The 26,938-nt window shown below is 39.0% G+C and overlaps 2 protein-coding genes across 2 annotated transcripts in view; one reads left to right on the top strand and one right to left on the bottom strand.

The window, feature by feature from the left end:
* The window catches only part of LOC134546162 (L-lactate dehydrogenase-like), a 95,276-nt gene that overhangs the window by 24,472 nt on the left and 43,866 nt on the right, over positions 1-26,938 (bottom strand). The window contains exon 2 of the mRNA XM_063388730.1: positions 1,435-1,604. Within this exon, the coding sequence (XP_063244800.1) occupies positions 1,435-1,587 (153 nt within the window). The 5' untranslated portion in view covers positions 1,588-1,604. The remainder of the gene's footprint in view (positions 1-1,434; positions 1,605-26,938) is intronic.
* LOC134546163 (uncharacterized) overlaps positions 22,055-26,938 on the top strand; it is a 228,952-nt gene continuing 224,068 nt past the window's right edge. Inside the window, exon 1 of the mRNA XM_063388731.1 lies at positions 22,055-22,130. Within this exon, the coding sequence (XP_063244801.1) occupies positions 22,122-22,130 (9 nt within the window). The 5' untranslated portion in view covers positions 22,055-22,121. The remainder of the gene's footprint in view (positions 22,131-26,938) is intronic.

Below are 26,938 nucleotides of genomic sequence, written 5' to 3'. Positions count from 1 at the left end.
AAGCGCCCGCCTCGCTGCAGCACGGCCTCCCCGGAGCAGCTGCTGTGGGGGGCGACCCTCCCCCTCCCCCTCCCCTAACCGTCCAGCAGCGCCACGTCCGTGCACACGTTCTGCGGACAAGCGCCCGTCTCACTGCAGCACGGTCTCCCCGGAGCAGCTGCTGTGGGGGGCGACCCTCCCCCTCCCCCTCCCCTAACCGTCCAGCAGCGCCACGTCCGTGCACACGTTCTGCGGACAAGCGCCCACCTCACTGCAGCACGGCCTTCCCGGAGCAGCTGCTGTGGGGGGCGACCCTTCCCCTCCCCCTCCCCTAACCGTCCAGCAGCGCCACGTCCGTGCACACGTTCGGCGGACAAGCGCCCGCCTCGCTGCAGCACGGCCTCCCCGGAGCAGCTGCTGTGGGGGGCGACCCTCCCCCTCCCCCTCCCCTAACCGTCCAGCAGCGCCACGTCCGTGCACACGTTCTGCGGACAAGCGCCCGCCTCACTGCAGCACGCTATTGAAATATGTCACTGGGTGATTATACTGATAGTGCTGGAAGGCCTTACAGAGTCGCGGTTGGTAGTTATCTTCCTTTCACTGAAGGAATGTTTCCCAATCTATCACCGAGTTTGCAGCTTTGTCTGCGAACCAAAAAGCGAAGTGGCAAGCATCAATGAGTTAGATATTTGGCTGTGGGAACCAATATTCGGTACTAACAAACACTATTAATAAAGGGACATTCATGTGAGCTTTGAGCTGGAGGTACCAATGCTTTTATTAAATATGCTTTAGAATATTTTGCGAACAGATCATTCCGTTGCTGGCACTAGGGTTTGGAAACGTGTTACAAAGATTGTAAACGTCTTACAGAACCATACTCTGCGTTTTCCCCGTCGAGCTTGGAATTGTTTAGTGGTGGTGTGCTGAGACGTAGTTCATGTCACTTTCTACCTCTCCATCGCCGCTTTGCGAAACCCTAAAACACCGCGGGAATGGTGTCTGACCACTCCTGATGATGGTTTATGAATTAGAATCTCCGACAACATAGAAAATGTTTTTCTGTACTTTTGCGAAAGATTCCTTTCGAAACCAGTTGCCAAGAAATAGTTTGTAATACTTCAGGAAAGATATTGTAACTTTGTACAACACGTGGCTACGGTTATTTTGCGTGCGTATATGAAATACGTTTTTTCGAAGTAATACTGAGTATTTCTAACTGAAATTGGCGCATAATTGTATATATTAATTGATGCTTCATTCAAGCATAACTTTTTTCAAACCACAGAAAACATTCTCAAATATTCACTAATTTGACATTATTTCGTTTTAACATGCTCATTAGCGCGAGCAGTTAATTCGGGGGACGGTTCACAAATTGGACGCCTGGGACAAAACGAAGCATAAGTGGCCGAGTAGGCAACCCACCACTAGTGTGTGGTGAACGAGCCTCACCTTGGCCATGAGCGTGAAGGCGATGCTGCTGCCGACCTGCCCGCAGCCCACCACGGACACCTTGGTGCGGCCGGCCTGGTGCTGGTCGCTGGAGATGGGCACCATGAGCGCATCCCGCACCAGCGTCATGTAGTCGTCGGGGCCGCCCTCCATGGTGTCGCCGCAAGGAGCTGCGGCACCAACAAACTGCATTCGCCATTTCATGCATGCGCCATTGCAATTCGTCAACAACAAAGGTCAATAAGGCCAATTTTAAGAAATGAAAATTAAAACACACTGACTCAGACAATAAAACCTAAATCAGCTGAGGTCAAACATATAAACTCAATGATGAACCTAAAACAGGTATCATGGACAACACAGCGGCGACAGTACAGACGTCCAAAAACTTGAAAAAATTATCAGTCAGCTCGAAAATTCTGTGAAAAGAATTTTGTAATAAAAAGAAAATATTTGACAGCACAGACGAACACAGTGGGCTAACAATGACGATAACAGTTGAAACTATAACAGTAAATGCAAACAGACAACAAAAAAATAATGGACGACAGCAAAAAAATATACGAACACCACGATGAAGATAAACAGATATTATAGACAACACGCGACGACAACACCGACGAAAACAGTAGGTTTCTTATGACATTGACTAAATCGAAATTACCCATTGCATGAATCGATCAAAGAACGAAATTTAATTCATATTGCTAGAATCAGGACACGCACAGCATGTAATGAGAAAATTTATTGATATTTAAGGACTAGAAAAATCGCGTTTCCAATTACCTTTAGGAAAGACTCAGCACTCCTTTGTATACTCGGGCAAATGTCACCTGTTCATTGGCTGCCGACTGGTGAGAAGTCTCAGCTAGGCAGCCTATGATTCGTTAATTCTTTGGTTGAGGGTTTCTCATTAGCCAAGATAATTCCCTGGAAACTGTGTGCCAATAGTTGCAGCAGCTTAGAGGTAAACATATTTGAATTTTATTCTATCACATAATGAATAAGCGAATTTTTCATTGTCCTTATTGATTAATTTTATCAGCATAAAACTACAAAAGACGAACTTACAACAAAATGCCAAAAAAAAATTAAACATATATTCTTTGAAATATTACAAAAAAAAAATTATTGTAGCCAAAATACTTGAAAAAATACTGTGTGAATATGGAAAATATGTTTATAATATATATCTCAAAAAGCACGGAAAAGCATGGATACTCGGCTCTACACAATGTGCTTAGGTTTTAGGGAGAAAAAACCCTTCCCTTCTGAGTAGGGAGATAAAAACAAAATACACGTTAGAGGTTAGTATCGTAAATATATTGATTCAATATTTCGTATTTTTCGCGTGAATTTGATTAAAGTCATAATATAACCACATTTAATTCACAAAAGTATTTTTCTATTCTACAAGTGCTTTTTTTGATAGTTTTAATAAATTTAAAAGTGTGTAGGTACTGAAATCATGAAATAATATGGATTAACCGTTCGTATGTGGCCTTTCTCTTAAAACAATAAAAAATTTAGTTTTTCTACAGGTTTCTGGGAAAATCTAATTTTTATTTATGAAGGTTTTTAAGACAAATGTTTCATTCGAACGGTTAATCCAAAATTGTATACCACATGATTTCGTGTTTTCAGAACATTCTAGGACTGACAAAACAATATAGTCTTTAACTTCATAAAAACCGTCAAATAAGCACTTGTCTAGAAGAAAAAAATCATTTTATACACAATAAAATATTGTTACAAATGCGACCGGACCGCGATGCCAGGTTCGGAGCTGGCTGGCGGCCCCGCACAGCTCTGACGTCATGCGCCATCCATTGACGTAAGACATGCCACGCGTGCCTGGCCGGATTACAAGGGTCGTCGCTACCCCCCTCCCTCCTACTCAGCGCTCCCCGCGCGGCGCCCTGCCTCACGCGAACGGCCAATGCCCTTCCCGACGCTTCGGGCGTCGGGTCGGCACAGGATGACACGACTGGCCCCAGCCGCGCTCGTCACTTCTAGAAGGGCGCCAGGGTCTATATAAGCCTGGACGCCGGCCTCCGTGGGGAGGTTCGGTGAAGGGAAGTGCGACGGGGGCGACGGAGTGCAACGAGAGTTCAGCGACGGAGGTTCACGAGTACTGAGTGATTAGAAGGCATGTTAAGTAAGATTATGCATTAGTGTTGTAAATATTAGCAGTCAATAAAACTGTGCAATAAAAAATAATCGGGCTATCCCTATACAGACCCAGTTCTTCCCACTCAACGATTATTAAAATCGTAACAATATGATTAATTTATTTAATGGTACGTACAAAAACATAATAATTAACGCAAAATAATTTAGGATACTATCTTAGGAGAGATACTACGCTCTAAATGGTCGGTCTCGCATACCACATTTGTTGTTCCATTTCCTTGTCTATACTATTGTTTGAGGGCCATTCCCGTTAACTCAACACTATTCCATTTTTTGTGTGGTCACAAACGTCCTCACCAGACTTTTAATTAACTATATTTTCGAGTTGTTAAATGTCAAAATAAATTATCATAATAACGAAAATTGGTTTGGGGATTTTTTTTACCGCTACAAGAAATCATCTGTGGAAAAAATTTGAGACGAATCATGAAGTACAAGAGCGGTAACGATATAATTGTACAAGAAAATCTATTTACTAATAGCACACTGAAATCAATTTTCTTTGGAAAGCAGTTGCCAAGAAATAGCAAGCCTATGGTTATTTTGGCATGTATGAAATTCTTTTTCCGAGATAATACTGAGTATTTCTTACGAAAATTGGGGCATAATATTATATTTATTTGATATTTCATCTTAGCATAATTTTTTAAAAAGAAGATAATATAATATTCAACAATTTGAATTTATTTCGGTTATTAGAAGTAAGAATTGTATATTATCAGATGGTGTTCTTGATGTCTTGATTAAATACAACAACAAAAAAAAATGTATTTTCAAAATACTCGTTCAAATTTTCCATTACAAAATAAATTGATTAAGCGCATTTTAAAAATTTTCATTGCATTATAAAGTTGTGTCTAAAACTTTTGTGCGCTTTGAGTATAGCTGGCAACAGAGTACACCGAAACGACAGCGCTAATAGCAGATACCGTGCATCGGAGAGAGAGACAGAGTATAGTAAATGTGTATTAAACGCACACAGCAATCCAGGAAGGAGACAGACCACAGCTGAGACCTGCGGAGAGGAGAGGAGCAGGACGTACACGAGTGCTCCTCGGCAGCCGTCTCGTGTGGGTCGCGCTAAGCGGTGGTCTGGCCCCTCATCCTCCTACCGCCTTTTAAAGCCCAGCCGCCTCCCGCCCGCCCTTCCCCCCCGGCAGGGCCGTCACGGTTCCCAGAGACAGCGCTCGTTAACAGCACGTTACGTCACGGGCATCCTCATGTCTCAATCACCGCGGCCGGCAATATGGCGGCGATGCCGGCCTCCAGATAAGTTTCAATCGGCTCGCTGGCGAGTGCGTGGGTGGCCGCACGAATGCAAGAATACCTGTCGTGCGTGCTTTCACACAATGCCCTCCTCCCCATGACCCCTACTCGTCCCCCTCCCCTCCTGCCCCCACAACCATTCCTAACGTCCTTCGGCCGCCTGCAGTCGTTGTACACGATCCAGCTCCGCGGCGCACGCCATCCGAAAACAATGTTCCCCAATCGAGCCTCAGTTCTCTAAATGCCACGAGTCCTGCTTCAACTATCCAGTGTTACACGTTAAATTCCACTCAAGGGAGTTTGATGTATACCCTACACTGTCTCCGCGTTTTTTTTGCTCGAAGTTCTATTTCTAGCTATTAAATAACATTGCCAGAATACCCCTGTCAAAATAAAAATTCTACATAATTTTTTTTATTTACATTTTTACACTCTGGTATTATTCAACGAATTTCAATTGCATTTGGTGCACGAGAGGAAAAGATAAACCGGCCATAGAAGCAGATTAAACGGCACTTAATTATCTAGGTTGAAATTGTATTATGCTTAATGGTCACCAAAATATTACAAGTCACAAAATTGAAACAAAAATTGCATAATTTCAGGCATCTGAAAAATAAAGTTGATACGAAGCAGGCAAAGTTTTATGAATTTGTTTATGTATTAGGTACATGCATTATGTTAGGGCCTTTGAGAGAAAGTATGGGCTTGGGAGAAAATAATTTTGTGACTTAGTTTACAAATTTTCAAACACCAAATTTAAGGAAAAGTCATATCTGCTTAAATGTTTCCGTGGTCATTACTGTAAACGTGATCTGTAAAAATTGCATAACTTGTAAGGTTTCCAGTGAATTTTATTAACTGTAGAATTGTAATTTCTGTCATACTTGCAGGGTACACACAAGCATTAAAAAAATTCCGAACTCACTCTCCCCCTACCCCCCCCCCCCCCAACCAGTCACCACCGCCTCTTTAAAAGCTTTATAGCTAATTAAGCAAAACTAAATGTTTCCAAAGATTATGGATGAGAAACTTACGAAGATATTAAAAAGGTCGTATCGGGTTTACACGAAACAATTTCGGTGAGACCAAGGAAATAATATTCACAACACGAAGCTACCTAAAATCAAACTCCAACCAAATATATAATATTATGTTATTTCTATTTGCAGTCCCTGCTGGTGCAATATTTTATCAGTAAACGTCCCTATCATTTCACGCTATATTTAGGTGCAAATTTTATTTTTGCGAAAAAAAAATCTGATCGTTCATGAGACTGCAGTAAGTTATGTCCGATCTAACGGTTGTCCCCTTGTAATTGGCGGCCATCTTCAAGAGAAGCCATCTTCAAGAGAAGCCATTGCCCCAAGTGCCCGCGTTTTCTTCCGCACTGCATGGCTATGATTGGTGCGCTGACATTAAACATGCACCTGAAATAAACCCAGCCAACCACGAAACACAGACAAAGCTGCAAAGTTGTAACACACAGCTGGTATGAAAATCTTTTCGCGAAAAATGTGTAATTGAATCAACGAAAATTTGAGTCGCCTCTGAAGTCGTCTGACAACATCTGGGGTAGGTGAATTCCGTTCATTTCAAGTCAAAAAGTAATATACTATCTAATTTGAGCAGCAGCCAATGTCGAGTATGTGTAGGTCCGTAGAATTTATCCAGGGTGGGTACAAGGAAAAGTTTGGTTTATCAGTAATTTATTCCAACAACGAACACTAGAGAAATAGCTGGAGTCCAGGGTGTGCTTTTATGAGAGAGGAAGACATTTTAATTTCAGTTTACTCCCAAGATTAAAAATGCCCTAACTTTTACTTACTTATAAATAAAAACTTGATGCGTGACATTTCATTCCAGTTTACTTTACCCATCCCTTAACGATAGACTAAATTGTAATATCAGAAATACATAGTTAGATTCCAGACCATGGCAAGATAATATTTTATAACGACCCGGTCAAAACCCGGCGAAATGTTTCCGGTGTCGTTTGAAGACACGGAGGAATTATTTGTGCGGTGTCTGATAGTTAAACATGAACGCAAGAATAGAACTGTTATGTGAAGATGACGCGGAGCAAGAGAGCCGAGAGGAGTCGAGGTCCAACTTGGATCGTGTAAAAGTGGCCGAGAGTCCTAACAACGCAACGGCACAAGAAAATAAAGAGTAAAAAAAAAAAGCCCACCGAATACGTGGCGAAACAGGATGGCTGGCCCTATCATCTTCACCCAGCCGACCCTCGCCAATTAAAGCAAAACAATCACGGACCGAACATCAACTATCTCTACTTTGGGCCACAGGGCAAAAAAAAAAACAGCCTCTCACAACCCCCTCTCCCTTTCTCATGACACATTCCTGCATTTACCCACCCTGAAATAATACGGTCCTGTTCCTAAACACCTCCAGCAAATGCTTACAAAGTGTTGCGTTAACAGGCTCTAATATGGGAGCCACGGAAACTAGTTTTCTGTTAACTGGATTTATTCGTCCATTTGTATCCATCAAGTTGAATCTCATTTGGGAGGAAAGTAGAAGCCGAAACCGCGCTGAGAAAAATGACTAGAGGAAGGACACCAGAAACCAGTTTACAAGATGGCGGTAAACAATCTTCAGCATTAGCAACATAACGGTTCGTATATACACATAACACTGTACAAACATGTTACAACAGTTCCATGTGTTTCATCAAAAGTAATAGGTTACGGATCATTAGAGTCCAGCTTTGCCTATGGTACTTCTAACTCGTTTCGTCCCTGTAGGATTAGAAAGGCACCTAAGAGTGCGCACCTAACAAACAATAGTCATATGTGACTACATTTTAAATTAACAATAAATGTTTGAGTCAAATTCGGTTTTATTAATCTATTATGCATTCATCTACATATGTTCAATTATGTGAAAACTGTTCATATTGTTATAAAACACACAAAAACAAATACATGCAAATGCGCACTCTTAGGTGAGCTAGCCCCTAAGAGTGCGCATTGTTTACCCTAAGAGTGCGCACTTAACACAGATCACAAGTAAATGTTACAGATCCTTCAAATGACGAACACTGCTCATTCCACCACTGTTGGCATTTAATACACTGTATCCAGTCTTCTGAGATTGGTTCAGTATATCTCTCATCACATCCTGGACAGAGTACATCACTTTCCACTGTCTTTGAAGTTTTACGCTTTTTCAATGGACCTGATGATTTTCCTTTCTTATTTGACTTCTGTGAATCTTGTGAACGTTTCTTTTCACTCTCCAGAAAAAGAGCATTTTCAAACGGCGAGCTTGTCATTACTTCCGATCGCCTGGCTTTCCTTTGTCTCTTGACTGTTGTGTCTGCTTTGGGAACAGGTACGATGCTGGCTGGAGAGATTCCCTTTCCCTCACTCTACCTTCATAGGACTATTATTTACAATGCAGGTGGAAGAGTTAATTTTCTTAACATTTCTCTCACTTGATACACCAGCTAGCATTTGGCAACCCAGATTAATTTCACTAGTCGACAACTCGACACCACTATCGATCGGCATATCATTCTCATCAGCGTTAGAAAACTCCAATCCAGCTACATGGACAATATTACTCGACGGTATTTGGTCCAGCATTGTTTCATTATTCTCACTAGACACCAAACATTCCATATCAACTTGAAGATTTTCAATAGTTGATGGGGATGTGTCAAAGCTAGAAGGCATGATGGGGTTTTTCACAGTTTGTACAGAAGTATCTGGAGCAACAGGAACCACCTCGTTGCCACTGTCCATTGGCTCCTCTAGATTTGGCCTGTCAGTCACATGAGATGGGATGAAATCCTCGTCGCTGAACACATCAGGGTTATAAGGATAAATTCCTGTTGCACGAAATGAATTCTTTGCTTTCTCCATGGTGGCAACCTTCTCATATGAATTGCGGAACAAAAAACAAATGTCAGAATTGGAAATTGCACGGCCGGGGTGGTTGTGCATCCATTTCTCCGCTTCAATAGCAAACATTGATTTCAGAGGGCCGAAGAATCCTCGATCGAGAGGTTGCAGTTTGTGTGTAGCATGGGGAGGGAGTGAAAGAAGTGTGATATTGTGCTCTCGGCAAAAAAGAACAGCCTCAAGAGAATAGTGGGATGAGTGATTATCTAGAATTAGGAGTACTGGGTCATCCTCAGATGGTTTGACAGAGGTCTTGAAATGTTTAAGCTAGACCAAAAACAGATCGGAATTAATGAAGCCACTATCAGATATCATGTGCAAAGAACCTTCAGGAGCATCTTTAAATAACTCTTGTTTCATTCTTTTCCTGGCGAAAATAATCGCAGGGGGCACATAGAAACCAACAGGATTCATGCAACAAACTACTGTCACAGTTTGTCCTCTCTCTGCTGAAGACACTTTGCTGACTGAACGTTTGCCTTTGGGAGAAAGTACTTTGGGAACTTTGTTTGGGACACACGAGATTCCACTTTCATCCATATTGAATATACGATAAGCATGAAATTTCTTTTCATCTGACACTTGTTTCAAGTTATGGAAAAACCGCTGACACTGTACTCTGTTAAATCCAATGGCACGGCCAAGACTGCATTTTTCGGGTGCTCGAAGGGACAAATTCTGCCTCTTGCAGAAATATTGCACCCAGTGTCGCCCTGCTGCCTTTGTCACATTGTTGAACCTGTGTGGAATATTGTTTAGAGTCGCATACTCAAAAGCCAAACTCATCAGTTGCTTTCTCCCTATGCCATAGAATCGGCTGTCCAAATCCCTTATGTGGTCTGCTAGTTCTTGCTCTTGAGCCGGTGTAAAAACTCGTTTCAATCTTCCTAGTGACACTGGTATGGATCCCTGAAACAATCATCGAACTCAACTCAGGATAAGATATCAGGAATCTACTTACTAATGAAAATAAATGACAGCTAGGAAAGGCAAGGAAGGAAATATTAGTGGGTCAATCTACCCTAACAGCGCTTCAAAGAATGGAATGTTATGTAGATGAAACAGCAATGAAATGAGTAAGGAGACACACAAACAAGAACACAAAAATATCCATTAAACTGACACAGTACATTATTTTTCTTTACGACGAAATCGACTGAATTTAGCCTCAATCATTAATTCTGAGCTAGCGATGGCCAGTTTTCGAATAGTAATCGCTAAATAATAACTAAATATACAAACGACTGCTTTAATTATGCAGGCTTAACAAACCTTATTTTTGTATAATGGGAAATGAATTAACATTTTGTTAAGTAAGCCTAGATAACTGACAAGGAATTAAATTAATGCAAGTTTATTATATTTATAAAAATTCTAAAGTAGGTAATAATAAATTATCTCAAATTTTCTTTATTGTAACTTAGCAATTTTATGAAATATATATAAATTGTTGTGTATTTTTTACAAAAAATGTAATTAATAATTTTGTTTTGGAACATTGTGTATGGGAAGTCAAGTAATTGCTATTGATTGGCCTATACTAGGTTGGTCTCAATTTGGCCGATTTCAACTCACTACTAATTCTAATGAAGACTCGGACTAAGAAACATGAATAAGTTCATGCATTTAAGTTACATTTATCAAAATAATACAATTATTGCTAATTAAATAGTACTTACTGCTTTTAGGAGTTTCCTTAGCGTAGATTCCTTTGTGCCCAGATCCTTTGCAACTTTTCGTTGACTTTCCCCATTTAGTATTCTGTTTCTTGCTTCATTTAAGATTTCTTCTGAAAATATTAACTTTCTTTCCGATTTTCTCTTATAAGAAGATGACATTCTGAAACAAATATAGGCCTATTTGATTAAAATTGTTCATTTTTGCATTAATATAAACTTGTCCCAAAGAGTACGCAAGGTGCTCCAAAGAGTGCGCGCGCACTCTTGTGGACAAACTTTGTGCGCACTCTTAGGGAATGAACACGAAGTATCTAAAAGAGTCGACAGATAGCAGCACATACCGTAAAAGCTAATATGGCTTTATCGACACGAATGCTGAAAACCAAAGCTGCTACGTAATATAAAGATAATGAACGCATCTCTGTTTACCTACTTGCTATAGCTTAAGTTACCCGATAAAAATATTACATGAAAACAACAACAAATGAACTCTCACCTTTCAAATCTACAAATAATCTTGTGCAGCTGCAAGTTTCACGCCACTCGTTTGTCACACAGTAACGAACAATCTGAGGCTATACACTTTTTTTCAATGTTGCCAACTGTAAGAAAATAGCAATGCGTACTCTTAGGGGATGCGCACTCTTAGGTGCCTTTCCCCTAACAATCTGGGGAAATTGTGGTTATCATATTTTAGTGTTGTCAAACTGGTATATTTGAATCAGCAATGACAACAACATTTTCAATTAAACTTTGCTACATTCCAGATATATATAGGTATATATAGGATATATTTATTTATATTTATATTTAGTTGAAGGATTGGGGTAAACGTAAGGGAGTTGATGTGTGTAATTGTTTCCATGTTAGTTTTTGAAGTCAACATGATAATATCCCACACCCACTTTTTGTGTCTGAATGGAAAATCAGTTTTTTTGTTATAATAATGTTTAACACTAATGTCCTGCAAATTTGTTTGTTTAACATACTATTTAACAGAATTTTAAAAATGTTTCTAGCGGGTTACTTTCAAACATAAAACAATCTTCTAGCATTGGGAACGATAGTGACATCAACTTCAGAACAGACACACGCTCCATAGACTAATGCCTACGTGAGATGAAGACTGTAGTTTAGAGCACTTACATAAGTTTAAAAGTTCGGCAACACTGGATGCTTTCTTAGTTGAGATACTGTTGCGATAGTTACTAAGGGCGACTCCGGCCTGTGCTGGCAATGGCTCATTGACCTTAAAAACAACAGGACATGTGCTGCGTTGTTCGTTGTAGACTCGCTTCAATGGGACTTTAAGCGATGACTCAAATGATGTTTCTGACATACTAAATATGTAGCTAAAATGTATTTATATTTCTAAATTTTTACTTGAGAAAATTCTGGCCTTCAACGTTGTTTCTGTTTTGGCGACAATGGTTTTCCAGCATACGTGTCTCAATAATTTTGTTTCCACGAGGAAATGGGACCATACACTATGCAATAAATACGATGTGCGCATGTGGTGCCAATTAATATCCAAGCCAAACTGTTTGTATGCTTAATGTTCCTGGCTCGAAGAACGATTTAGTCCAGGCGATTTACAAGTTAGTGTTAAACGCTTGCTATTGGACACGTCATGTGTGAACTAGACACGGAATTAAGAAAATTGAATTACTAAACATGCATCTGAAATTTTCAGTACACGATGACTTTTTCCAAATTTTTTAGGAGTTCCTGTTTACTTCTCCATCGTTACAAATGCCCGCCTTGTTAAAATTCACTATTACCAACTGAAACATTTTGTAACACATATCACTAAGAAGGCTATATGTTCGTACTAGTACTAGTATATGTTGTTTTTGTTTAAACGACTGAAATAAGTCTGTAAATATTTCCTACAGACAAACCTTAGCATTATTGAGATGATTCAATATTATTATTATGTAATGTCGCGAGAAAAAAATATATAAATATTTCAGTGACAATTGTTGAACCAATCCCCTTTAGGTTAACAAACGCGCGCTCAACCATTGTGATACAAAGCCTCTTGGGAATTAAAATGCGAATATGTATTATAATCATTATAATGCCAGTTTTATTGGGTATTTTAAAACTCGCGGTTACTTATTACTATGACTTTATGAAATATATTCCAGGGTAGTTTCACTATCATACAATTTCATTTGGCACACCAATACGTTTGGTATGCCCCCCAATGTTTACGAACGTGACTATATACGGGTTAATGTTGCTACACGTGAGTCCGCCCTCTTTGTGAAACAATTCCGTTCATCGACTTCCGTTACATTTGCACGAAATTGCTCCATGTAAATGCCATACACGGAGAGCTAAGATGTTTACACATCACAAAAGGTGTAGGGGTCAAGAAGTGAACGTGGCACGACTGCTTCGCCAATGGGGGCACTCCAGCATGGTGACGTCACGACAGCGAGCCCTTGTAAGGTGAATTCGAATACAGCCAACGACTACCGTTCACATCTTTGTCGATGAAGGGGATAGTATCCTAAATTATTTTGCTTCTATAATTTCTTGTTTTTGCTCATTATATAAAATAATTGTAAAGTAAAAATAGTAATATTAAAGAATTGTAATTATAAATCAAAATTTTAATAATTTAATAAATTTTATTTATTAGTTTTAAAAAAACTTAAAGGACAATTTTTATGTTGTACCTAGCATGAACTAAGAGTATGTAATAGTGTGATGTACAGTTATAAATTAATCGTTTGTGTGTAGTCTTTGTGGTGTATTACTTTTTTCTTGTATATCATGAATAAATCAATGAAAGCATTTTTTTTTCTCAATCATAGAAACATGAGGGTTTTTTTTTTTTAGGTTTTGGGAAATCCGAATTTTTTTATTTATTTATTAACGATGAGCAAAAGATAAAGTAATACCTGTCAAAAGCTGCACGCAAACTAATAATTTAAAATTTAAAACTGTACACAACACGAGTACATGTTTTTAGTTCATGCTAGTGTTGACATAAAAATTTGCCTTTGAGTTTCTAAAAAAAAAAAATATTAAATTTATAAAATCTTTTATTGACAGTTAACGATAGTCGTATTCTAGTTTTATTTAAAATAATGAGCAAAATCAAGAAATTATTGAAGTAAAATGATAAAGGACCGGAAAAATTCCTGTTTTCAATTAGATACCTCTATCTAGGGAAGACTCTGCAACCCTCTGTATACTCGGGCAAATGTCACCTGTTCATTGGCTTCGACTGATATGAAGTCCCAGGTTTAGGGTTTCTCATTGGCCAAGATGATTCCCTGTGAACTGCGCGCCAATAGAGGAAGCGGCTCGGAGGGTCTACATGTTCGAACATTCGACAACCGAGGCTACCGCATCCTCCCTGTTCGCCGCTCCCGCGGGACGCGACCCAGCGCAGGTAGACAGGCGACCCGCGCAGGGGTCAGGTCCACGACGGGGGAGTTACATCGTGACCCGTGCTGCCCCTCCCACCCTCTTACCATCCTTCACGAGCTAGACCGACAGCGTCGACGACAGTTCTCGAGGAGATCTCCTCAACTGTGTCAATACATTTATTATAGACAGGGAAATATGAGTGAATAAAAGTCACTTGACAAGAAAAAAACACGTGAGTCTTTCAGTACTCGCCAGATGTGTGTAACTTCTAGCCGCGGTAAAGAGCAGTTTTCACGTGGTCTCATGTTGCCTAAGACACATAAAACGAAACTCGGACAAAAAATTTAACGTAGCATTTTTTTTTTTTACAATAATGCCAAGCTATACATAAACACACACACAAATTGTGTTTTCAAACTAAATTTATAGACGCAAATCACACGTAGTTTCCGCACCCACCACTAGAATTTGCTGCCGGAGCAGCTACGTCGACTATTGGATCATTCGATTTGCAGAGCAAAATGTTAAACTATAGGCCTGTATTGAAACGATTAAAGCAAAAAAAAAAATTTGGAAAAAGATATTCTAAACACCGGCTTTGGACATGATTTTCGACAAGGAATTTTATTAAAATACTGCCCACCTTATTAAAATATATCACTGAACATTTAATACTATAACGTTTCCCTTTCGCTTTGTGAACTTTTGTTCGCGCTATCCGTCGCAGATGGCAAAACCGTGGTACCACATTTCATTCCATTCACGAAATTACTGCTACCAAATGCCGTATACCGAGAGCTAAGATGTTACCTGTAATAAACACACGAAGGGCACAGACCTAAGAAAAAAAACAGACTTCACATAATTTGTTTCAGGATAAAAATTGTTGTGGCGGAGCGAACTTAAAATGTTTTCGATGTGGACTGAAGTTCAGACAAGACCGAACGAATGGGATTAACGTTTAGTGGACATCGAGATAATTAGAGGCGAGGAGACGTGATGAGTAGGGAACGTGTGTTTATCGCGAATATCTGCACGCTTATTAGACTGCAATAAGCTATGTCCGGGCCAGCGGTCTCTTCCTTGTAATTTGTGCCCGTCTTTATCTGACCACGCCCTTCAGGAAGCATCTGCTTCCGCACTGGATGGCTGTGATTCGTGAGCCAACAGTCATGTACCTGAATGAAACCTAACCAATCACGAAACACAGATGATGTTACAAAGTTTTAACTCTCAGCTAGTCCGAAATATTTTCGCGAAAAATATATGCCCCTAGTTATGAGATACTAATGGAACATTTATTGCATGAATGGGCGAGGGGAAAGCAGAACACCTAGAGAAAATCCCAACGCCTCACTACAACGTCCGCCATGTTTGTGATGTGACACTAATTCCTTCCACGGAATTATTTGTGCGCTCTATGCACTTGATTTGGACTTGTTTTCTCTGTGTTTGCGTAGACATATTCTCTTGTCCGTTATTGATGTTTCTCTTTGACATAGAGTGTAACCAGCAATTACGTATATAAAAAAAACTACTTTTTAAAACAGCTCCAATTGTGTTTCATAATTTCTAGCAAATAAGCGTTTTTTTTTTATGTGAAACATATTAGCTCTCGGTATACGGCATGTGAGTAATTTCGGTGTGTAACCACGGTGCTGCCATCTGTGGTGGATGGCTCGAATCTAAGTTCACAAGCCATAGGGATACTTTATAATATTAACTGTTTATGAATTTTAACAAGATGGGCAGTATTTTAATAAAATTACTTGTCGACAGTCAGGTCCAAAACCTAAGTTAAATTTTTTTTAATTTTTTTCTTTATTGTTATCGGAGCTATTTAGATATATAGTTTTAAATTTCGCTCTGAAAATCGAATGGTTTGATAGTTGACTTAGCTGCTCCGGCAAATGAATTCTATCAGCGGGTGCTGAAACTATGTGTAATTCGCGTCTAGAAAAGTAGTTGAAAACACAATTTTCGTATATATTTATCGCACTCGTCTGTATTATAAATAATTCTACGTTAAATGTAAAGTGTTCCGAGTTTCGTATTATAAATGTATTTACAACATGAGAACACATTAATTTGCTCGTTACCGAGGTTAGATGATACATATCTCTAGCGAGTACTGAACGACTCGCTCACAAATTTTTTTTTTAAATTTTGTCACATTTTATAAGGTTATACAAACGTGTATTCATTATTCTTTTATAAATCTTTAAGACTGTTTCTATGCCGTCATAATCAAGAAAGAATTCGTCGCAGTAAAAATAAAACAAAGACTGGTGATATTAACATCAAGCACAAGTTAGGATTATAGTTTACATGATAGTAAATAAGAAACAGAATACTCCAATCAAGGCTCACCATTGATTTTATTGTGCCCTCTCTCTCCACCCCCCCCCCCCCTCCCAATTTTTAACAGCCACTTCGAAGACGTTGCCGGAGGATATTTTACTTTCATGTGCTTCGCGATTAGTTCGCCCCCGACATCCAGGAGCGCGCGTCGAAGTTATAAAGACGAATTTTATTTTTGCAGCCCGGCACGTTAGTTTCATTTCAACCCTCACCGAGCCGGCCAGGTCTCACGGCTCTGCCCGAGCTGGGGGGGGGGGGGGGGGAGGGGGCAGTGGGGCAGTTTATCCACATGGAAATGTGGATCCGGACAGTTGCGAAGCGGCGAAGTGAGCAGCGGTGATTGCCCCGCCGCCGAGGAACCCGAAATCGGAGATTCATGGGCGCGACGGCCATGACCAATGGCGTGGCGGCAGGCGAAGCTGCGACTTGGACCCCGCACTAGTTCTTTTTTTAACGGCCTGCGGTGAGATTTTTCATACACGTGGCTCGTGGAGTGAAATATTATGGCGTTCAGCCAGTTCCTTGCACAAGAGGTCACAGTTCAATCAAGTAGGATTCTGAAGGCATGCTTTAACATTATTTAAAGGGTAAAAGAAACGCGACCATATATATACATATAAATTTAACTAGTCAACGTCACAATATATTTAAGAAGAAAAAAATCCATCCGCAGTTGTCTATCTAATATATTTGAGTTAGCCACGCCCGTATGTTTCGTCTTGGATTTGAATCTACAGGAGAAGCTTATCATATCCTGTGCTTAGCTTCCACTCATCGGAGAGTCGTTACTCCGAATGATGCCGTAGTTATAAGGAATCATCGCTGTTTTCGAACAGTAAGGACGTATCCTTTACCGATCAGCCTTAACCAAATGAACATTTTATTTCGAGTTTTTATTCCGTGAGGATATCCTAATTCTTTCGCCGCTAATTCAACCTGGTGATTTCCCAAGGAATCCTTTTGCAGCAGTCATGACTCAATGCCTTCGAATTCTTGTGGACAGACAGAGAAACATGTACAGGGGTTAGATTTCCATTTAGTTTGTAAGTTGCAGAGCTATCACGCTCAATCCAGGGCTACCATTCCCGTTTAGTTTGTAAGTTGCAGAGCTATCACGTTCATATCAAGGGCTTCCATTCCCATTTACAGCGCTACCATACCCATTTACACCGCTACCATACCCATTTACAGGGGTTGCAATCCCCCTTCGTCACTGAGTTTCCTAGGACACCGTTCCCTCAGTGCTTTTCGGCATCCTTCATAGCGCCCACTTTGCGATCCTACACCATGTCCAATATCTGATATCAACGTGATGAATAATCTTTCATTAATATAACATTGAATAAGTATAATTAATTATACATTTTCTTTAAATTTAAGATTTATTTTAATAACTAAATAAATATAAAATGGACCCACTTAATGATTAATATTATTTAAAGTGTATTACCGCCAAATTACGGCATTAATGAGAGCCAGCGAACTCATTTATCGTAAGTAGTTTATGTTCATCGATTCTGGTACAGGGTGAGTGTCAGCTCCCCGACGTTTTATATCTCAGTGTTGGTTTCTTACACTGGCTCCACCTTTCAGTGGGGGAGTATGTGCCGCCAACTAGTATTTTGGCACAATTTTAAATTTGAATTTTTAAAATAAATGTCTCCAATCTTTCTTTTGCTGCAAGAACTTAAACTTTTTTCTGCTCCTGTTCACTCCCATTCAATCATTGTCATATGTCTCCCCAATTTTTCCCAGCCCTAGATCCGAATTTTGCCGAGTCTTTTGCGAGTCAGACCGGTACCCGTTTATTCCCGCCTTGGCGCACGAACGTCGCCTGTAATCCGCCTCCGATCCGTGACGAGAACTGCTATGTCCTGCAAGCTCTCAGGGCATGTTACTTCTAAGACCTCGCCTGACGTGAGCCATTTTCACCAACGTACAGTCACCGGGTTCAGTAGAGCCTTTTTCCTACTGTCATCAGCAGTCTCCACACACCCCACATCTCCAAGTTTATATGGAAACACTGGTCAGAGCACTGACCGGCCACTAACCCCGGCCAGGGTCGGCCTATCCCCAAGGCCACGACTCCAGTCCCAAAAGTACATGCTTATTCCACCTGGCGGTAGTTTTGCGAATCACTTCCCCTGGGAGTTTGAAAGCCCGCTGAACGCCTGCAGTAATCAGTACTACCCAGTAGTTCCTTCCCCGGCCACCAGAGCGCTGGCTTAGTCGGCTCTATAATCCCCATGCTGCTAGCAGTCACCTCGTGTGAGTCGACCGCTAATTAGTTCAGACACACCTCAGTAGATCGCGCTGACATCGGGCAGTACCACCAACTTCGAGATATCGAAGTCAGTACTTCTCGACAAGCACCTCGGTAATCTTCGGAACCTTTCAGTCCGAAAGCCGAAGCCTCATCCCTTTCGTTAACTTCGCCTTTTATTACGTGTCGCTGCCGCCCCAAACTTACTGCGCGCCGCAATATTCTGGACTGACCGCTTCGTATCTTCGTCACCAGGACGCCTCTCCGTTTTTCTTTTAAGAATGTAATCAGCTCGGCAAGGGATATGATTCCCACAACTGTAGTGATTAGCCTTTAGTCAGTCCATGTAGCTCTACCTCGTAGGAGTAGTCATTTTTTATTCATCATCAGTTATTAATTTATTTTTTTAATCATGGAAACGTCCGCGACAACCGCGAGTTCGCGAGTTCAGCACATCCGGGCTGATCCTGGAAGCCATCTCCCTGTATGACAGGAAACAAGAACCGGAAAGATTACGAGAACCGGACACATTCCAAGGACCAGATCAGTTTCCAAGGGCCGGATGACTAAGGCCCTCTGACGTCCAGTCAGCTGTTCCACTTCGTCCAGCAATCGTCAATCCTCCAGTCCTTACGTTTTTTTTTTTTTAACCTTTTCGGACTATCATTGAACCACGACGTTGATCCAAAGTTTCTGGGACTGCGACTCCTTAAGATGTTTATTGTTACGAATTTTATTTAAATTGTGTTAATCATCCATATAATTGTCTAATAAGGGCCGGCCCATTCTTTCAATAATGTGATTATAAATCCATGATATGTATATATATTTGTTAATCAACTTATAAAATATCTAATGTGAAAATAATCAAAAGTAAAATAAAAACAGAGGTACTAATATCTATACGAAATCATTATTTTGCCTTCTGAAACCAAAAGATCCACTAGTTGCCTCCCATTCATCAGGAGAGTGAATTGTAACAAAGTTATAACATAACTTGAGTTTACTCTTTTATGACAGGAGTGTATCAAGAGCTAAGATTTAGCACCTCGGAAAAAAACCATTTCCTTGTCGATTGAAGTATGTTATAGCCTTAAAAAAATGTAATTTGTATCATATTTGACAGTTCTCGAAAGAAGTACCGAATGTGTTCGTATCCCGCCACTGTTGTTCTGTCAACAGTGTTTGTAAACAACTTGATGTGGTTGTCAGTAAGGTGGTTTGCAAGAGACAGGGATAGTTATCATTCGCTACCACGGATGGCCAATCCACGCTGAAAGCACACGATACATACTAACATTTGTGCACGGCTAATCCCCAGCATGGACTAGGGACTAGGCGTGTAGGCTCAGGCCCGAGACGCATCTTGTGTCTACTCTAACGTAGACCAATCCCAACAAATTAGCTTAATTTTTAGATAGGTAATGAAAATATAATTTTCAAAATGGAGTTATGCGCCGAGACGAAACAAGAACCGCGCGCATGACAGCTGAGTAAAGGTAGGCGCTTACTGGTCGTCTACGAACGTACGGTACTAATCACACGGATGGAATTTAAAAAAAATTTAGGTTGTACTAAACGAGACTGCGCACATTTATCCGCATCGTACGTATTGTACGTCGGCCATGCCAACAGCAATTTGCGTTAGGGCGAGCAATCCGTCTGGCCGTCGGTGCAGATAAATGACTCAAAGACACAACAGGATGGAGACATCCTTCCGGAAATTCTGATGCCCCGAATGCAGTGTTCGCACGACCTTAAGAGTATGCCTTCCATTTCAGGTTGTTAATTTATATTTAATTTAAACACTCGTAAACATGTAGAATTTGTCAATGGTTTAATTTTCACGAAATTAAAATATGTATATCGTATACTTTTTGCATAATCAGCTGCCAAAGTAAATTTTTAACGTATTCGGAGCGTAGAAATAATTGCACTCAACTGAAAAACATAATTACGGCCATGCTACTGTAAACTTCAATTAATGCTTGGAATTTCTTTCTAAAAATTTTAGTTCAATTTATCTGGCCTTAAATTTGTGAGAATTTCGACAAACATTTTAGTTAAATTTACGTGGCCTTAAATTGGTGAGGATTTTAACCGCGATCTAAATAAAATAAGTTTTTGACACAGAAATGCAAGCCGTATATTGAAATAACTAGTAGCATTGCCATTATACCTAAAACGTTTCAGTTCTGTTTCACAATTAATTCTTATTATTTGTACGCCCCTAAAACAATAAAAATGTAACTGTGTCAATACACATATTCTTTACAGTTAACCAAACACACTAAAGACTAATATCGGACAGCTCTATACTAACGACACAGTGAACAGTGTGAAAAATAACCCAGTGGCAAGAGTTGTGACTGCAAAATATTTGATGAATAAAATATAGTGTCAATTATGATAAACTTTGTTTCAAGGAATTCGAATCTCTGGAGGTTAATTTTCCCCCATAAATCTGTACAATTATTAAAAAATGTTCTTATAACAGAAAATAAAGTAATTTTCGTTGTCATAATGTTGGTACAATATGTATTAACCAGCTAGTATTGTGTTCATACTGGACATACCGTCTGCTATCTATTGGACTGACGTGACAACGCCACCATGTTTTCACACAAAAACCCTGAAGCGGTTCGGTATTAGTCTTTAGTGTATTTGGTTAAACTACTGAAAAAATCTACAAGTTTGTATGTGATTAACTTAAGTATAAAATGATGACCTGGTAACGTGAGACGGCCTTCGTAATCCTGTTTGCAGGATTGGAGTTTTAAACTACACTCAAACAACGAGTTTAATTAGGCCACTTCTGCGCAACACTCTACAAGCCTCTGAATACAGACATCACGGCACTTACAGGCAGCAGTTAGCCAACTAACTGAGGAGAACGGGTGACCTCCGCACGCCTGACATCTACACTAATTAAATTAGAGCCAAGCAACAAGCGACATCAGCTACTTTACTTTTTTTTATTGGACCGTGAGCCACCTTTAATCTTAAATTCGCACACTTCGCGCCCCGCCGTCGGTTCCCATCATTCGAACAGAGTGACGCGGTCGCAGTCTTGATTTATATCCCACACAGTGAGATATGGGGACATATAGTAATTGCTGGTATCGCCGTCACACACTCCCGGCAGAGAATAGAGGGAGATGAACTATCCTCCTAGCCGGCGTCTCGCGCTCTGGGAGCGAAGCGACTCGTTAAAACCCTCCCTCCCTCCCTCCCTCGCTCGCTCGCTCGCTGGCCGGCCTCAGGCCGCGGCCACTTCTTCTCCACCAATCCTCCGCGCCCAACTTTTTATTATTTCACCGACGGCGTCAATGGACACGCTCCTCCGTTCCGCGAGGAGGAATCTCGCCGGCTCGCCGGGGGGCGGGCGAGCTCTCCGCTCTTCTTTTGTCTTTTTTTATATATGCCTTTCCTCGTCCACCCCCTCCATTCCCCTCGATACCCCCCACAGACTCGCGGGCCACCTCTGAGGAGCCACAACCTGTTGGTGACGTCACCGTCCCTCGCTGCCGGGAGTCAGTCGGTGAGCGGCCGCGGCGGGGCATGGACGTGGCGAGGCAGCGCGCGGCCTGACGCCGGGCTCCGGGGAGACCCATGGCAGAGGTGAGTCCCGGGGCCGTTACCACCTCGCCGACTACACCCTTCTCTCGAGTTACCCTTTTAAGGCTATAACACACTTCGGTCGACAGGGAAACGAGTTTTTTTTTTTCTTCGAGGTGCTAAATCTTAGCTCCTCAGCATGAATGAAAGCGGTATTTTGAAAAGAAGATCTTGAAATTTATCACATGTATTCCACCAACAAAATGCTGAGGTCGGCCATTAAAGTCTCACATTCAGCGCCACTCAAGTAGACGCATCAGCGACAGTCGAAATAGAAAGTTTCGCTTCTCCAATACACGCCTCCGTAGCTGCGAGACAATCGCAATATATTCTGTCTAATTTCGTTAGGACGCACGACCTGCTGACGTCATTTAAAAATTTACCCCAAGTATATTGTTATTTGAATATAACTAATGAGTTATTTTTCAACATGTTCCTGTCGCTCTAAACTACGCGCATGTAAATATAAATATTGAACAGTAATCATGCAGGAATGTAGATAGGAAGGGAAAAAAAATATTAACGAAAAATAAACACAAATAACCTTACGTATTAAAATAATTTATCAAATTACGTATGTCTCAAACATACTGCTCGGATAAATTCTAGTTTGACGTTTTCACATAAGAATATTTAGGTGTTACAGAAACAGTTCGATTCGATCCAATGGCATTTATATTTATCTGAACATAGATATCGAACATCGCAAATGTAAACATGCATGGTGATAGGAATTTATTTGGGGGAGAATTCATTCGAGAAGGAACATAGTTTAAAAAATTACATTATTTGACATTAACACACTGAAACGTTGGCCTACAGAAGTTGGCGACGCGGCTTCTTACAAAGTTAAAATTGTAGGTGCTGTAACAGCTCATCTTGCGTTACCCAAAACTAACATACTGCCTTCACTGATATGTTGCTAATAGTTTCCCAAATTTGGAGAGATTAGGAAAATATCCCCCCAATAACCCTGCATCGCCATTGTACATAACAGTAATATAATTAATATCTTCAATGCCAGCAACAGAATGATCTGTGAACACAACATTCTAAACCGAAATCCACAATATTTATGTGTGTTGTATAGGAACAGTTCTATGTTTTCAAAAACAAATGTTTTCACAACCAAACTCTTTTTCCTTCATATTTTATAGACTGTATAATCATGCTACACAAAGTGTGATTCTCCAGAATTTCATACTTGTGTCTCGGAATCAATTTTTTCCCCTAGTGCCGTGGTAGCACTAGCTAGTAGCTGAAGCGGCCACCTTCATCGTGTGCGTCAAAGTACTATAACGTCGATTCACTGATGTGATTCTGTAACGTCATTTCTCCGTACGATATACACAATCGATTTTTTTAAATCCTGACTCAATATTATTATGGGGGTAGTACAGGAAAAAAATTAGATATTTCAGACTCTTAACTGAAACCATCATTTTTGGGCTTATTTTCATAAGTTAAATGTGATTTTTGTAATTTCATTTCTTAATGTTTCGTGCATTTCATTGAAGTTCGTAAAAGTTGCTGTTTTTAATTCATTACGAACACAATATTTCTTGTAATGAAATTTTAATGCCATTATGCGGTAATATATATGCCTACTGATCATAAAATCATCCTCATTCAATTAGGTAGTACAATCACAATTTATTATTTCATTCAAAAGTCTTTTGGTTATTTTGAAGTTCAATATTTTCATATCCTTCTCAAAGAATGTAATTCAATAAATTAACTTGTCCTTAACAATTTAACAAAATATTGCTTCCTATAAGATTTTAACTAACCCGAGATTTAAATTACAAGATGAGCGTCTAATCTCATATCTCTGTCATAAGATACATTCGTAAAAACATAATAAACTGCCACTTTAATGTACTGCATCACCAGGGACTTCAACGAAGTATAAGCAAGTAACTTTTCGCACGACATAACACCGACAGCGCAATATTTTACAAATATCGATGCATTACTTATTGCACTCATGACAGCTTGAAATTACAATTGCAAATTTTGAGATTTCAATTTCATTTTAACAAACGTGGAAAATAAATATCGTGCCATTTTAAAATGGAAGTCTATAAAATGTTTGTATTTTAACTCATTCTAGCATGAACTTATACAACGTTTATCAAATTATATACATTTGCAAACACAAAACGAAATATCAAAATTTTATGATTTAAAGTATAAGCTTCTTACAACATGTATACCGAAAACGTGTACAAACGGGCATTACCTATTTATAGTAGCAAAGCATTCGTTTCGATTTTTGAATAAACCGACGTTAGATAAAATAAATTAAATATGTATTCACACGTGAAAGTTATTTTGCTAGACCTAGAGTTGGAAATACTGTATTCGTGCAATGTCTACAATGTACTTAAACTTGAGAAATTGGTGTGATTAATCTTGGGATGTAATTTCTGCGATTAAATGGCGCATTTCATAGAGGAATAAAAATGTTTGGCAAATAATTAAGATGTTGCCGCTCCCTCATTTTTATTGAGTAGACTATCTACTAACCCGCGGTTTCGCACGCGCAATTTAAGGGTATTGCTTATATTTCTCAATTGTAAGAAAAATATGTGCTTAATTTCAAACATTTTTACTAAATAAATAGAAAAAATAAATTTTCAGATGTATAAAAGATTTTATTTATAAAAAACCGTTTAATAATGATATTTTATAAAATGGTAATGAATACGCCTTTCAAATTGTTAGTGTAGATTAAGTATCTGATTTTATAACTCCTATTTTAGTGTGTTAGAGGATATATTTTATCTTGATGAACTTGCACTTACCTCTTTTTCATTTCATGAGGTCGCAAATTTAAAATAATTGTAAAATCCATGCCTTTTCTTTTGAATTAATATTTTGCTATCGTTTACACTTAAACTTTTATTTATTTTAGCTATAGTTGTGTTTAAAGTGGTTAAATTATTTCACCTTTTTACAGATACCTACATTGTTTTATTATTTTGAAACAATTGCATCTTTATTTGAAATGTAGGGTACATGCATCAAATTTCTTACATAATTTATTCGTTGAATATTAGTTATTCTTAGTATAACTAAAAAAATCCTAAATATTTCCCGCCTATCTTTACTTAGAGAGATGAATATACGATTATTCAGAACTACAGATTTACTCAATATGGCAATATCTGTTAACCAAATAAAACCAAACTCTTCCCTTTTTTTTTTACCGCAGATGTGAAATCCGAATGCCGATATAAATTTAGTGGATTCCATGACATTTTTAAAAAATAATATTCGCCCTTTTTTTTAGAGGTGATATTTCGAAGACGTTGAATAAGAGAAGGGAGTTTAAGGTTTATTTATCATTGTCTCTTTTATTAAGTTTGGTTTGATCAGAAGATATTTTCGAATGTTAAAACAATATTTACAATCTTTCACTCCTTAAAAAATAGAATTTCAACCAGTACGAAAAAGGAGTTATAAGATTTTGTATATTTATAAATTTTTATAAATCATACATCCCACTTGATTAGCTTCAGAGATGTGACATTTATAATAAAACCAAACTGTCTAATTTTTCACCCCTTTGGCGGTCGAACATAGAAACAATGGTAAATATGGAACACATGCTATGAAATCATATAATGCACATTACTCTTATTCAGTTTCTTACCTTGAGCTTAATATGCTTGGATTTATGGTTTATTACTGATAAAACTAACGTACCCCCATTTGACTGCCTTTGGGGTCGAATTTTGGAAAATGTAAAAGCAGCTTACGTAATTATTTATTAGGTTATTCATAGCTACCCATCCTCCTCTCTAAATCCATTTTTATTTGCTATGGAAATATTTTTTTTCAATATAAAACAAACCCTACACACTTTTCACCCCTCAAATACATATTCTAATCTTGGAAAATTAAAAAAAAAAATACAATTTGTAATTTTATATGCTTGTCGTTCATTCTTGATTCCTTACCCTGAAATATAGTACATTTGAAAGTGTTATTTTTGTTTTAAACCAAAAAAATTTACCCATTTTACATCCTTTAGGGACAGAATCTCGGAAAGTGGTAAAATGACGTGTGGTTTATTTTTTATTATAATTATGAAATAATTAACGTCATACATAATTATATTCTGAGATTTATTTAAATTTTAATCAGAAATAACCTTTTTCTAACCCCCTTGAATGACGAATTTTAAATATGTATATATTATGTGTGTGTGTGCGCGCGCGCGTGCTTGTGTAAATCCACATGCAATTTGTTCTTTCTTAGTTTCTTAGCATAGTTTTAATAGACTCGGAAATGTTCATTTTTCGTTTTAAAACCACACTTACACTTTTTCCCTTCCTCTTCCAACCCCCCCCCCCCCCCCCCCCCGAATTTATTTTCGCAAAATGGTAAAATTCTGGTTGGTAGTTTTAGTATGTTTTTTGTTTTTTATTGTTACCCGATAACTGATTGTTCTTGATTATATTCGGATACATCAACATTTATCTGAAAACCATATTCACCTTTTTTCACCCCTTATGGAAAGAATTTCGCAAAATGGTAAAATTGAGGATGGTAGTTTTGATATGATTAGGTATTACTGGTACCCAATATCTTTTCTTATGCTTTATTTGTTTCCAAATTTAGTATCTTAAAACCATATTTACTATTTTTGTTTCTCCCCCTTGGAGGTTGAATTTTGCAAAATGGTAAACTTTTGGTTTGTAGTTTTAGAATGTTAATTATTGGTACCCAATATATTTTCTTACGTTTGAGTAGATTTGGAGATATAATTATTTATTTTAAAATCAAATTTACCCGTCTTTCAT

This window comes from Bacillus rossius, chromosome 1 (assembly GCF_032445375.1).
Source record: "Bacillus rossius redtenbacheri isolate Brsri chromosome 1, Brsri_v3, whole genome shotgun sequence".
NCBI lineage: Eukaryota > Metazoa > Arthropoda > Insecta > Phasmatodea > Bacillidae > Bacillus > Bacillus rossius.
This window is presented reverse-complemented; position numbering and strand designations above follow the sequence as displayed.